The following is a 15,678-nucleotide window of genomic DNA, read 5'->3' on the forward strand; positions in this document are numbered from 1 at the left end:
GGGAGCGCTGATCAGTGACCTGCCAGGTTCTATTTAAAATAACTGTTCCCATTTTGAGGGGCGACTCCTCCCAGAGGTTAATCAGTCCTGGCCAACAGGCGAGCCAATGTCCCTCACCTGCTCCACCAGAAACTTCAAACGCAGACTCAATCTAGACTAAAGGTATCCAGTAATTAACGCATAGTTCCTCCCACCGCAACATTCCTGATTGGGCGCGTGAGAGAAGGATGTGTCGGCTCGCGCTCTTACCAGTCCGGGGAATTCCATTTCCTCTCCCTCCCACCAACATAAGCATTCAGGGGCGGTGCTTCCCGGTCGACGGCCCGCCCCAGCTCGAGCCTGTGGCCCATCGGCATCTCGCGAGAATTTGTGGATTTGGGGGCGGGCCCCTACCAGGAAGAGTGCACAAAACTGCCCTTAAGTCATTGCAGCGCTACAGCTCCTGTTACCAGCCTCGAGGTTCTCGCGAGATCCGCCTCCTCAATACCAAGTGAGGAAACTGGGGGACACTTTCGGGAGGGGCGTGGGGCGCGATCGCGCAGCTGCCGCTTCCATTACCTTCCTGCCATGGTCTCCTTCCGGTTCTCGATGCTTCTCTGAGTCTGAGGGTTTCCGCCGGTCGTCTACCCTTCCCCCCCAGCCCCTGACCCGCCTCCGGCCCCCGCCCTCCAAGTCCAACCTCCGATCTGTTTAATAAGAAGGTGCTGTTCCGAAAAGGAGAAAGGGGTTGGCACAGATACGCTCGGCCCTTGACGTGGGGAGCAAACCGTCCGCCTTCAGCCTTAGATTCGTCCTGTGCTCGCGACGGCGGCGTTGGCGGACTGATACGCGGCGGTGAAGAGGCAGGAGGAGGGGGGAGGGGCGGAGCGTGGCAGCTGGCAGTAGTTCCGTCAGAGCGGACATCTTGTGGCTGTGTCGTGCGCGTGAGCCCCGTAGGGCCGGGGAGGCACCGGCTGCCGCGCGGCGCGGGGAGGAGGCCGAGGCCGCAGCGTGAGGGAGGCCCCGGCCCCTCTGTACGCGTGGGTGTGGACGGCTAGGGGAAGGGAAGGGAGGCTGGCCCACTGGCTGGCCGGGTAAGGGGAAATGCAGGCCTTCGGTGGCTTCAGGGACCAGCCTGTTGGGTGGGGTAGGGTGGGAAGGCTAGAGAAGCCGGGGCCTCTTCTGCTTAAGAGGGAGGGGGAATGGGCGCGTCCTCGCGCCTAAGCCGGAGCTTCAGGGGCAGCTCGGGCGCGTGGGGGCTGGCGGTGGCTGGGCGGGCGCGCGCGGGAGCGCGCTGGAAGGCGGAGTGTACGGTGGCGTCAGGGGCGACACAGAATAGCTCTAGCTGCGGGGACAGCAGCACACTTCAAGCCTGTTTCCTTCCCCTCCCCGGCCGCATCTTTGAGCAGAAACCGAAAGGAGCCGGGCGTCTGTCCGGAGTCTCCTGTTTCCCCCTCCCCCCTTGCCTTTCTTTGCCCTACTGACGCCGGCATAGAGCCGACTAGGCCCCGGCTCCTCCTCTGCTGCGCCCCGGACCCTGCCCCGCACCCACCCCTTTCTCCTCCGCCTCTTCCTTTCCCACCCGAGTCTCTTCCTTTCTAGAGGCCGGGAAGTCAAACTTGTAGCCACCCCTCCGCTCTTCCCGTCACCCTGGCCCCCTCTTCGGGCCGGAGCACGACATAGAGGCTGGCGGTGGCTCTGCCACCCCACCCACCCCGGATCGCGACCGTTTTTGAGGGACTTGGATTCGTCCGGGTCTCTGCGGGGCCTGTGCGAGTGCTGATTTGCTCCGTTTTTGCAAAAGGCGCCTGTGTCTGGCAGAGCCGGTGTGAGACGAAGAGACAATCCTTCCCAGCCGCCAGGATAATCAAGAGTTTTGGCCGGACCTTCGAGCACACACCGAGATAGTGAGGAGCCAGACGAAAAGCACAGACTATGGCGCTGAAACGGATTAATAAGGTAACCCTGGGGTTGAGGGGAATGGGGTCGTGCGATGAAAGCGAGGCTCAGCCTGGAGGAAAGCCTTGAGGAGGGGCAGTATAATATGGAAATATCCCTCCTTGGGTCACTTCCATTGGGGGATGGGGAATGCGGATATACTTTATGAAGAACGCGATTTGGAAAGAACGGAACACTTCTAGCGAGTGAGGAGTGTTGTCTTGAGTGTGTTTCAATGGAATCGGTGCAAATTCGGGATGGAGAGTGATTTCAGGCGCCTCGGTTCTTCTGTAAGAAGTGTTAGTCCCCTCTGGGAGTCAGACTTGGCCAGAGACGCTCCCGCAGATGTCATGGCGTTCCTATTCTCATTGCTTGAAAACTTTGTTGTTATGTGAAGGCTCTGTGCCTTCTGGAGGAAGAAACATGGGAAACTCAGAGGAGAGAAAATCCAAGAAATCGGCAGGTCCCAAACTTGATAAAGGGGTCAGCGTAGAAGTCTTGGCAGCTGAAGAGTAGTGAGTGAGTCTTAATCAGAAAGTGATCGTCGATTCTGGGCAGGTTACACAAGCGTAAGTTGGGTTGGGAGAAGATGGGCTGACAACAGTGTTGCCACTTCCTATGTTTTGTAGTTGGGCTTTTCACCCGAAGCTATTTATCAGAGGCACACCGGGAACTGATGTAAAACCCTTCTGGAAGCTCCGTTTTTCTTTGGCATGGGAAGAGGGGGAGGGTAAAGAGTGAGATGGCAGCAGGAGAAGGCTAGTACCTATTTTTGCCTCTGTCCATTTAATAACATTCTCTGGGGAAATTGCTTCGCCATATACAACGAGGTTTGATGCTCAACTGTGGCTCCAAGTTGAAAAAAATAGGGTTTTTTGAGGTTTTGGGGGTGAACGGAACCTCTACCTCCGGTAGTTTAGTCTCATTTTCTTGCTCTAACTTCTGTCCCGCATTTTAAGATGGCGGCTGCTTTAACTGGTTCAGGCTCTTTCCGGCATCTCTTCTTGTGATATGAAATAATAATCTTTGTTTAATGTTATCTTTTATATCAGACTGTACACTGCTCTAAGACCTCCTACTTAAGACTTAGCTATATTCAAGCTCTCAGACTGTATTTCCCTTTTTTGTAACGTGTGTGTGTGAGAGATGTTTGGTTCTTGCACAATCAAGGAGGGTGGAGTATTTCCAGCTTATTTGAAAAAAATGCTGTGGAGTAAATTCAGTCTTAATAAAACTAGGAAACAGAAGGTTGTGGGTTGCAAACTTTGGTCTTGATAGGTTACTTCTTTTAAGAGTTTACATGGAAGGAATGGCTAGGACTTGGCTTTACTAAAAATAGACCTGATTCTGCTTAATTTTACCTTTAATGTGTGACTTTGGAATATATTTGGCAAACTGCTGTTTTATGAAAGATAAAAGTTTAGATCTTCAATGTATTGATGTTGAAATGGTGAATTTTATTTCAGGGCATCATTGTCATTGTGGGTGTATGTGAAATATAAATTTTTTATTTTTGAGACAATGGGAAAGGAGTTTAGGAGTTAAGGCTTTTTAAAGTAAAAAGGATTATCAGACCTCTTTCTGTGACCACTTTGAAGGCCAGCAACACATTGGCGAAGCATGGTTATGTTTTGCAGTATAGTTAATACAAAGAACATAGCATTCATCGCAAGTCAACACCTTTTTTCTATAGGAATTCATCCAGGCCACTAAGATGTGGAATGATTTCAGAACCATAGATTTTTATGCATGTGAAACAGAATACTTTAAAGGAAGGTCTCATTGGTTTTTTTTCTTTTACAGGTGATACCCAGCTGCTGTGACACCACTTTAATCATTTAAAAGCTCTAGAGAGGCAATATAATGGTTAAGGGTGTGAACTTTGGAGCAATAAAATGCTCCAGTTAGAATTTTAAGACTGGGAAAGTTTGTATTTGTGTGCCTCTGTGTTATGTATGAGCTGTGAATAATTGAGTGTTGAGTATGTACCAGGCACTATTCTAGATCGTACTAAGGATGCATCAGTGAGCAAAACGAATAGAGTCCCCAGGATTTTTTTTTTTTGGAATTAAATCAGTTCATGTGTGGCTTTGAACAGACTCCCAGCACCTGGTACTCATACTATTACTGCAACTTTAATATTACTGTTTTTAATTTGCAAGAGCTTTTATTAAAGAACTTTTCTAGTCTAGTACTCTTCATCAATACCAGACTCTCCTTTTATAAATACTTAGAAGGTCTGTATAATACAGAAACTGGACGTAATACTTTCCAAAACTGGAAAAATGTTTACGTGGGACATTATTGATTCAGTCTGTAGAAAAGTTGTGTTGTTTTTGGTTTTTAGCTATTTAGTGTCAGAATCACATGGTCAAACTTAAAAAACCAAAAACTCAAAATTTTAGCAAATGGACAGCTCTGATGGGAGATACTCTTTATTTTAGGCACTTTTTTTATTTTTGAATTTTTTCTTTCCTGCAGCTGCCCAGATTCTAAATAGATAGATCTAAATGATAGATCTGTATCCTTTGTTGATATTTTATTGAAATGCTTATTTTGGGTATATTTTTAATCAATAGTTCATTTGATTAAGTTTTTGAATTTCTTTCCTGAAGCTTATGTTACAATTTTGTTTATTTCTTGGACCAAGCAACCTTATCAATCAACTCTGTTATTTTTCCTCTTGTCTTCTTTGTTTGGACACACTGTGATCTTACAAGGCTGTTAAACAACAAGAATCAAAAAATGGGAACTCCCACAATGGTTGGTGCTGTTTTGGGGGCCATAGGCAATTTTACTACTCTTATTAAACAAAATAACCACTGTCCATGTATTTTGAGGAAGTATAAAGAGAACTTTACATAAAATATAATATGAACCAAACCTGAAAAGCTCAGGCTTTGAGTGTTTGCAATGTGTCAGAACTGTTTGAAGCACTTGTATTAACTCATTTAATTTTAAGACAGTCCAAGGAAGTAGGTATAATTGTTACCTCCATTTTTGAGATTAGTAAACCTGAGGCACAGAGAGATTTTAAAAATCTACCTAGGGTCATAGCATGGGAAAGTTAAGATTAGAACCTAGGCTGTTGGACTCCAAAGTGTGTGCTCTTAACCACTACATTTTCATGTTATCTTTTTAGGGGGTTGGTATTCAAAAAGGTTTCTTTTGCATGTATCTTTCTGCTAATAGCTAGGTTTTAGCATCTACTGTGTATTGAACACTGTTTCTAAGCCCTTTATGAGTATCTACTCATTTTATCCTCACAACAACCATATGAGATGGATGCTCTTACCATTCCATTTTACACATCAGGAGATGGGCATGGAGTAAGTTACTTGTCTTATGCTCAGATGGCTAGGAAGGGACTGAGATTCAAACTAGTCTGCTGCAAGAATTCAGACTCCTAAACTCATTGTGAACTGCTACTTTGAACAATTTCAATTCCTAAATTTAATTTTGCTTCCTGAAATAACCTCTCCTCTTACTGAACGTTTAGATAATTGGGATTTAACTTTATCCTTAGGTTATAGCTAATTCTTGAGTTTAGATCTGAACTAATACAAGTTTTGGAAGTAGAAGTGAATTTCTTTTTTGGTTAGTATCTTCAAGGACTAAGGGAACTACTGTGTGCTGATTTTGCTGACTAATCACTAGGGGGATCATAAACTGGTTTCCAGTGAACGTACAGGCTGTATACGCCATGTGTCAAGGCTTGTCTATAACCAGCTAAGTTTGCAGGGCATTCGTTGAGAAATGCTGATCATAAAATTACCTGTTTTTATTTTATTTATTTGAATAAGGTTAACTGATACTTGCTTTGGTTTCATCATGATCCTCTGCATTGTTAATTCTGATAGTTAAACAAAAGGGAAGTTGAATACTCTTGCTTTAGCTCTGGGGAAAAGCATCACTGGCTCATCTCTATCATATTGTATGTTAACTCGTGGGTTCAGGTGTCCTCTGATACCTCAATTTTTGAGGATTTTCCAAAGCATTTCACTATAATCTCTTTATTAAAGATGACAGACACCAAGTTCCTAGAACTGAGATTGTGTTAATTAAATCCTAAATTAGGTTTTGCATTCTATTACATACTATGTATGTGGATTTTGACAGGGGTTACATTTATGTATTAGAATGTTAAAAACAGTTTTTAGAGAGTATAAGTACATGAGGTCTTAGCAGACTTACTGAATCATAAATCATTTCTCTGGGATCAGGCATAATTTTGAAATGTCCCCTAGGTGATTCTGAAGCCTCCTCTGGTTAAGAACCTCAGACATAAGCAGGGGGATGTGTGTGTTTTCGGTCATGTCTGAGTCTTTGTGACCCCATGGACGATAGCCCACCAGGTGGCTCTGTCTGGATTTTCCAGGCAAGAATACTGGAGTGGATTGCCATTTCCTTTTCCAGAGGATCTTCCCGACCCAAGGATCAAACCCATGGCCCTGGTGTCTCCTGCATTGGCAGGCAGATTCTTTACCACTGCACCACCTGGGAAGCCCTAAGACATAAGGAATAATCATTGAATCTTACTGAGGTCTTAATGTTTGGCACAGTAGTCTAGTCCCAGGGGACAAAATACAGGGGAAACCTGTTATTACCTGTGGGACTCTGTTTTGAGTGAAGGAAGCAAGCATATAAATACATAAATTGATATTTGTCACCCTGTATAACTTTTCAAAGTTACTATAAATCAACAAACATTTATTTAAGATAAAGGGAATTGTTATTTAAATATCAGATTTATCCATTATTAAAACTAGATTTGTCTAAATATCTTTCTCCACTATATTTTGTTATTGTTGAGTATGTTTTTTCATTTATAACTACTTTAGCCCCCCCTTCCAGAGACAAGCTAGTATTGACAAAATTAATTTTATTTCACTGGAAATTTTGTGCTCTTGATCTAGTTTTGCTATCCAGTTATATAGTGTAACTAAGAATGGATGCGTTTAGTGAGTTTATTATTTGCCAATCTATGTTAGATGAGGTTTGGTCTCAAAATGGTACCCTTGGCCCTGTTATGTGGGGAGGGTAAAAGTTCAAAGAAGTATTTTATACTTGCTCAAACATCTGATTTTTATCTCCAACTATACTGTGAACATGATATGTCATTTAGAGACCTCGAACCAGCTTTGTTTAAATTTGTTTTTAACTTTTAGATCTCCTTGTGTTTTACCACTCCTTGGTTACTTGTTCATGCAATACTTCACATTAATTCTAGTCTTGTTATAATTTCATGGCTAATATATAACTGGATGTTTTCAACTAGTGGGCTGATGTTAATTTTGTCTTCCCTGTCTTTGAAATGCCTTATTTGCTTTCGTAGTTCAAAGCGTAGAAACTAGATTTGGTTCTGTGTCTTTACCCCCATTTAGAGATAATGCTTACAAAAGAATAGCTTTGAGTAATCTTAAGTGAGCTACTTTAATGGTGATTGAAAGAAAGAAAATTATAGTATTATTCACTCAAGCCATTCTTTGTACTTTGTCTGAATGAATAAGCATACTTGTCTCATAATTATAACTAAACAGGAAGTTAATTTCTTGTCAGTGATGTAATGAGACATGGTATGCAGCACTTACCTCTTAATCCTTAAAGTAAAAGAAACTTTTCAGAATTTCTCAGAAGTTACAAATCCCAAGCTAAATTGACTTTTAAAAGGGCTACTCCTTCCATATATGAAATTGTTCAGACCTGAAAATCTTTTTGCCAAACTCCCTTCTTTTGAAATCACTTCCAGTAGCCATGCATTTCTGAAATATTTGTTTTTCTTCCTTACTGTTTGTTTCTATGTACAGTATTTAAATTTCACAACATTGAAGTTTAAAAATTTTTTGTTTACTTCATAGCAGACTTGATGTTTATAAGAATTAGAGCAATTATTGTCTTACTAGTTGGGCAATTAATACTTCATGTTGACATTTATCATTGGTCTGAGGATATACCTTTATATTTGCTAGATTGTAAAGCCTCTTTGAGGGTGATTCTTATCTCAAAATTTCTTAAGGCACTTATTCTCTTTGCTTCCTACATCATGCCCTCATCTTATCCATCTCCTAGGGTAATATTTTATGTTGGTCAGTATAGGTTTAAGAGGCAAGATCTGTCTTTATCGTGTGGATTTCCATGGTCATACAAATCTTCAAGTGAAAGTGTTGAAAGAAATTGGCTCTTAAATAAAATACAAGAAATAGCTTATACTAAGGGAATGAACTTTGTTTTCCCCAAATTGATGATACAAAATGTGTCTGTGCTACTTTAGTCATTATGACTTTGATGCAAAATGGATGGCAGAGATTGGAATAACATGATTGTGGAATGTGGTGGTAATTATTATACTTAGTATCATAATTATTGTACTTGACCTTACCACAGTAGTCATCTGAGTTAAGTTTTGCCAAGTCCTTGAGAGAATGATGGAACTAGACAAACTAGAAAAGGTTATTTAGAAAGTTACACCTCAACAGCAGAATTGATTAAATAGGAACTTTGTTTTTGTAAATGTTGGCTTTGGTTATGTTGCTCTAATGAGTAAGTAGTGGTGGTCATTAAAAGAATGTTTAGTGGAATGCATAAATAATAGTTACTGGAGGTTTTGAATCTTACTAGTAACTCATCCACCCATATGTCTGGTCTATAATTTTGTTGTTCATAATCTTATTTTTTCAATTTATAAGCTAGAGAAACAAAAGCAAATATTTAGCATTATGTTTAGACTTCTGCTCTTAGCCAGTATCTCTCATCCTTCTCATGTTTTACCTCTAATAGTCAATTGTCAAAAATACTGTGTCCCATGATGATAGAAGCAAAGATCTTCCTCAAAATAAACTGTAGGCTTTTGAGTCCCACATAAACAATGGTCAGACTCATTACTGTTTAATCATGTACCTCCAGATGAAAACACTCACTGGCTTAAGCTATACCTGTTGGTTGGCTGTTAGAGAAAATTCATTGACTTATTTTTCTATGGGTCTATTTAGGCTTTTAAGGGAAAGGAGAAGCATATTTCCCAGTGGGAGAAGGCCTGGATTCTCACACTGCCAGGTGTTCAGGAGGTCTCAGGAGAAGTAATTCAAAGGGAAGTGATCCTCAAAGGAGATTTCCCCACAAGAGCACATCATGGTGAAAAAGTGTCTTTTTTTTTTTTTAATGGACAATACAGTTTTCAGCATTGTGCCCTAGTTATATTAGGGGCTTCCCAGGTGGCATAGTGGTAAAGAATCTGCCTGCCGATGCACGAGATGCGAGTTCGATTCCTGGGTTGGGAAGATCCCCTGGAGTAGGAGATGGCAACCCACTCCAGTTTTCTTGCCTGGAAAATTCCACAGACAGGAGCCTGACAGGCTGCGGTCTATGGGGTCGCGAAGAGTCAGAAGCAGCTGAGTACACACACGTAAGCATACGTAGTTAATATGTTGTTGATCCATCTTAGTGCCCTTTGAAGGTGAGTGAAGCCTTTAGCTAATGTGTGCCAAACTCCCTGCCCCCTATTTTCTATTTCAGTGATCTTGATAGTTGGTAAAGAACCCACCTAAGTAATGCTTTTCTCTATGGGCTGGAGGTATGGTCAAAGTACGAAGACTTCGTTGGTTATATATATGAGCTGTTTTTCCTGATTCTTGCCACTGTTCCTCTTAAACTACTAAGAAGCAAAAAGCTGACAATTGAAGTTTTTCGTATAATTTTATAAGTTGTTTTTGTCTCTAAAGCCTTTGAAACCTTTAGGTTCTAAAGTCATTTTATAAGGTGAACAGCAAAGACAAAATAGCTTTTGAAAATTCTTTGAATAGATGCTACATTGGAAACTGATCTCAAATGTAATAAATACAGTTCTTGCAGTGCCACAAATAATTGTTTTCTTACTTGACTTTAAAGTCCACGTAACTTGAAAAATGGGTAACCTAGGCTCAATCTGAGTATAGTGAGATACAAACCAACGGTGAATAAGGAGAAACAAGAAAACACCAATTTTCTGTGTCTTGTTTAATTTGTGGCATGCATTCCTTGAGTAAAATGAAGAGTTGGGTTGGTGGGATTGAAATTTTTGTCTCCAGTTTGCAAAATACCGTGTCAAAGTAGTCATTAACTTTAAATACATCTTTGGAGCAAGGACACTTGAGAAGGTAGCCTTAAATGTATCTCTAGACCTATCTTTTAGGTTGTCTAGTAGATAACACTGCTTTGCTCTCCAACCAGTCCTGAAGCTCAGCGTGTCTTACATTTGGTTTGATTCAGTCTTTGCTTTCCCCTCTTAAGGGGGCACTAATGTAAAATGGATAGAAGACCTATTTCCATAAGATTGTAAGGGTAAAGTGATCAGTGTGTTAAGATAATTTTCATCCTTGGTGACTTAAGTTTATGTTCCTAATGTAGTTATCTATTCATCTATCCTTTGTAGCAGGAGTTCCTACAATATGTGGGTGAGGATGGTCTTTGATATCCCGTAAGTTAAGTAAAAGTTATTGTGTGGGCATCTGTATTAGTGATAGAGGGTCAGCAGTTCATCAGATGATTAGAATTCCTAGTCTTTGTCACAAATAATGCCATGTACATGGCTAGGAGTGTATGAAAATGTGAAGAAACTACAGAAACCAAATTTAGGATGGTCAAAAAAATTTAGGATAGTCTTGTTAACTTGTCAGGGAAAGGGATGGGTATGTGGGGAGTACATGAAACATCTGCAACACTTAGAATCTGAAAGAGGTATGGTAAAAGGATCTAGAAAGTCAGTCATTTCTAGTATACTATTGCTGCTGCTGCTGCTAAGTCACTTCAGTCGTGTCGGACTCTGTGCGACCCCATAGACGGCAGCCCACCAGGCTCCCCTGTCCCTGGGATTCTCCAGGCAAGAACACTGGAGTGGGTTGCCATTTCCTTCTCTAGTGCAGGAGAGTAGAAAGTGAAAGTGAAGTCGCTCAGTTGTGTCTGACTCTTAGCGACCCCATGGACTGCAGCCCACGAGACTCCTTGGTCCATGGGATTTTCCAGGCAAGGGTACTGGTGTGGGGTGCCATTGCCTTCTCCAATACTATTGCTGGTACATCAAAAAATTCAACCATTTGTCTTGCTCAGAAAGCGATCAATGGCTTCGCATTGCCTGTGGAATAGTCTTTGCCATAGTATTCAAGACTCGAAAGATCCAGCCCTGATTAACCTTTCTAGCCATATCTGCTACTCTCTTAACCTGTACCCCACTGTGTGTCTGGTATACCAAACTACAAGCGAGTTTTTTAACATCCTGTTTTCTTTCACTCCCCTGGATTTTAATTTCTCTATCTTGAATGCTTATCCCTCTATCAAGACCGAGCTCAAATATCACTGGTTTAAACTCAGGCAAGGTTAATGATAACCGTTTCAAAATTCACAAAGCAGTTGAATGCCTTTTAAGTATTCAGGTTGTTTGAAACGTAATTTTTTAATTTTTTTATATTATGTCTGCTTTCTATTAGTCTATTGGGGAAGGCATTCATGGTCTATCTTGTTATTTTCAGATGTAATATGCTTGACACCAAAAAGGCAATCTCCATATAAATGAATAAATGCTTTGGTGAAATGTGCTAATATTACGCTTTTTATTTAAAAATAGATTTTACTTAAGCTTCTGTCACTGAAAGTTTAGCTCTTTACCAGGTAAGACACATGATTTCTTTCTGGTTCTCTAGTTTGATTTTTCAACTTGGCTTCATTTATGTTTCTTACACATGTTACAGCCAGATTAAAGCAGTACATTGTATTTTCATGGGATAAATGTGTATAATAGTAATAGAACCCAGGTAACACTCTGCTTAAGATGGTTATCTCTATTTTTTTGTCCCCCTACTTATTGGATTTGTTAGGAGAAAACTGGAATAGTTAACAATCAAAGCAGTAACTGTAGGAATTAGAGCAGGCTACAGCCTTAGGAACTGAAATTGCGTATCTGTATGCCAAGTGTGTCTTTTTTAATCTCTGCTGCCCAATGTGGCCTCTTTTTCTTTGGATTCATCATGTAATTTCAGGGCTTGTGCCTGCCAATAGCTCTGGGTCACATCCCTGCAGCTCCTGATTAGAGAAGGAAGGAAATGACCTTTCCAGTTTTTAGCTTCAATTTGAAAAATCTCCGGTAGGGATAGAGGGACAGACTGATACAATCAGGTTCTAGCTTGCGTTATTTCCAGCTCTGAGATAACCACTGAAGCTGAAGGTATGAAATTCTATGATTATCCTTTCTGAATAGTTGGTTAATGGTAACTAACAATCACCCAACACTACAGTCATACGTTGAGAGTAAGAGAAAAACATTTCCAGAAAGGGAAGGTGGTTTGAGCACACTTCAAAATGCTGCATAGAAGAGCACCTGAGATGACTTCTTAAGCTTTTCTCATGTTTTTTCACTGCTCAGATATTTTTATGTTTTGGTGTCATGAGAATTATTTGGTATCTTTGAAGTAAGTCCTTGTATTTATGTAAAAGGTATTTTGATCCTCAAAGTTCGGATGTTAAAGTGGATTTTGGTACATAAGTTAATTGGCCAAATAATAGATCTTTGAGTATTAAGAGATGTCTTAGTTATGGAGAACTTGGAACATAAAGCATTTACAAATTATCTGAGGGGAAGAAGATCCTGAAATGATGGGAGTGAAGAGCTGAAATTCAGTGCTAACTTTTCCTGAAATTGTTCATTAACTCTAAAGGAGTGAATACTAACACATAAAGGCTTGGTGATTCAAAGATGTCCCTGTGCAGGAAAACTGTTTCAAAATATCTTCTTAGGCTTTTTTCATAAAATGTGCAACTTTTAACAGGATATAGATATATTCCAGGTCAACTGTAGATTCCTGAATTTTATTATGAAGGGGTTTCAGCATCACTTCTGTAATGTGTTTAAGTACATAAAAGTACATGATTTGGGGTAGATCTGTGTAAGAAACTAATGTTAGTAATATTTGAATGCAAATGCTTACTAGACATTTTTAGATAGAACTGCATGAAATTGCAGTTTCTGTAGTTCAGAAAAGGTCAAGTATTAACAATTTTGTGTGATTCAACCTGGGCTTCCAGGTGGCACTAGTAGTAAAGAATCTGCCTGCCAGTGTAAGAGGCATAAGAAACTGGGGGTTCGATCCTCTGGGTTGAGAAGATCCCCTGGAGAAGGAAATGGCAGCTCACTCCAGTATTCTTTCCTGGAGAATCCCCATGGACAGTGGAGCCTGGCAGGCTACAGTTCATGGGGTCACAAAGAATCAGACACGACTGAAGTGACTTAGCACACACGCACGCAGTCTGGTAAAATGGTTTCTTTAAAACCACATCCACAAATAGTCCCTGAATTGCTGACCTGTTATTACTAATGTATATTGTAGTATGAGCCAGACAGTTGCTAGATGATTATGTTATAGACAACTAAGCATAATCACACAGGCAAAAGATTTAAATGAGCTAAGGCTATAATAATGTAGCCTATTTATAAAGCAGATTGATTTTGTTTAATAAATGAGCCACCTATCCAAGAAATCTTGCCTTCCAGATGGGTAGTCTGCTTGCTAAGTACCTAATACATTAAATACCAGATAGTGTGCTAGCATACTTTTACCTCATTCATCCCTTCAAAACTTCTGTAAAATAGGCATTTCTATTTTAGAGTGAGGAAATAACGCTAGGACATAGTGGGTCTAAATTGGATTAAAAGTGAGACTCCACTATGATCATGTTGAGGGAGGAACATATTCATCGTCCTTATTTCATGTTGCTGTGTTTGAGCATTTGAGTTGTATGCACAAGTTTGTATTTGGTTTTAGTAGCATTTTTGTGTTAATTTATTGTCGTATAGGAAAGCAGTGAGGGTGGTTCAGAATAGGTACATTTTTAACCTTAAAATAGACTTTTTTGGACCCTTATGATCTTTAAGAGGAAATCAGACTGCCTAGGTTTCTGATTTATCTTTTTTTCATTGAACCAGTTAAACAAAAGAACTTTTTAAAGAAGTTTGAGACATGGAAAAAAATTCTCTTTGTATCAGTTAGACTGTACTGGATTCTTAACTACAGTGCTTTATGGGAGTTAATCTGGCCTATGACAGAGTCATCTGGATAGTTGATTAGTTCAAGTTGCCAGCATTATTTAATTTTCTCAAAAAAAAAAAAAAAAACTATGGTTCAGTTCTAAGCTAAAGGGGTGTGTGTGTGCGTGTACTCGGTTGTGTCTGACTCTTCAACCAGTTGACTGTATAGCCCACTAGGCTCCTCTTTCTGTGCTTAGTTTCACTTGTGGGGTTTTTTGTTTTGTCTTGCTTTAGCTATTTGCTTAACTCTGGGATAAGGGCTTCTGTGGTTCCTACCCTTCAGAATCAAAGTGTTTAGAATTAATTTTCTCAAATATGTTGAACATATGAAATAAATTTACATAGGCAACTGTAAAGGTCTGATCTGAACTTCTCATCCATCTTCTTAAAGTTGGCTCCTGGCATTCCCTGGCTGTCTTGATAAACTTAAAAGTAGTTGTAGTTTAAGTTTCAGAAGCACATTGGCAAAGTGTCTATTAAGGCACTTTTCTGTATAACTTAATACATGTACAGCACAATAATTCTGCATGTATAGTGCAGAATGATTACTCTTAAGGACAATTCTTTATTGACACTTTTTTTTAAACTGGAATGAATCTAAACTCACATTTCTAAACAGTTGACTGTTTTCTGAAGTGCATTATTTTGACCGCGTAGTAAAGGCACATACTTCTCGTTATCTTCCTAAAGTGTATTCCCTGCCTTTTCTTTGAAGTCCATTATTGTCCATGTGTGCTCAGTCACTAAGTCGTGTCCCACTCTTTGTGACTCCATGGACTGTAGCTTGCCAGGCTTCTCTGTCCATGGAATTTTTCAGGCAGGAATACTGGAGTGAGTTGCCATTTCCTCCTCCAGGGGATCTTAACAGGGTCTATAAATTCCTATGCTGTAGAAATTTACATACTGGTATTTAGAGATAAGGCTGTATCATAAATTTTTTAAAAACTTGTAAAAAAGCAGCTTTGTTTTCTTACAAGATTATCCCTATGGGTTATACACAAGTCATGGAAGGGTTAGATACACTTTGGGAATTAAGGTCAAATGGAATTGTGGAAGCTCTGTATTTTGCTATGTGCAAACCACTTTTCTACCTAGAAAGATGGATTGTTCCAGAGTTATACTCAGTGTTGAGTGAAAGACAAGGTGTTGAGTATAGGGATAAGGAGATCAAACCAAAAAGGATACTTACCTAGCCCCATGAGAGATTTTTTAAGGAGAAAATGAGGTCACTGGGTAGTGTGCTTCAGAAAGAACAGTATTTAAGAAAGTAAGGGCCTGTGAGATGGTCTGAAAGTTCAGCAATAATATGAATGTTGAAAACTGCCCTAAGTTCTTAACCTAGGGAAGTATCAGATTACAGCATTTTCATTTTGTAGGACAGCTTTTGTTCATGTACAGGCACACCTTGAAGATAATGAGGGTTTGGTTCCAGATGACTAAAATAAAGCGAATATCACAATAAAGCAAGTCACACGTATTTTTTATTTTTGGTTTCCCATTGCACATAAAAGTTACGTTTACTATAGTCTGTTAGGTGTATAGTAGCATTATGTCTTTAAAAATGTACATACGTTCATTTAAAAATACTGTATTACTAAAAAACACTAATCATCTGAACCTTGAGCAGGTTGTAATCTTTTTTCTTTAACTGACATAGGGTTTGAAATAGTGCAAGAAATTATCAAAATATGGTATAAAGACAGAAAATGAGC

The 15,678-nt window shown here is 40.2% G+C and overlaps 1 protein-coding gene across 5 annotated transcripts in view; it reads left to right on the forward strand.

Annotated features, from left to right (window-relative positions):
- Positions 1 to 324: 324 nt before the first annotated feature.
- The window catches only part of UBE2D3 (ubiquitin-conjugating enzyme E2D 3), a 25,615-nt gene continuing 10,261 nt past the window's right edge, over positions 325 to 15,678 (forward strand). Inside the window, exons 1-2 of one of the 5 annotated variants that reach the window (XM_010848276.1) lie at positions 325 to 490; positions 1,784 to 1,938. In XM_010848276.1, the coding sequence (XP_010846578.1) occupies positions 1,915 to 1,938 (24 nt within the window). In that variant the 5' untranslated portion in view covers positions 325 to 490; positions 1,784 to 1,914. The other 4 variants (XM_010848278.1, XM_010848279.1, XM_010848275.1 and 1 more) reach the window with 4 other exon arrangements.

Source organism: Bison bison, unplaced genomic scaffold, assembly GCF_000754665.1.
Source record: "Bison bison bison isolate TAMUID 2011002044 unplaced genomic scaffold, Bison_UMD1.0 scf7180017864263, whole genome shotgun sequence".
Taxonomy (NCBI): domain Eukaryota; kingdom Metazoa; phylum Chordata; class Mammalia; order Artiodactyla; family Bovidae; genus Bison; species Bison bison.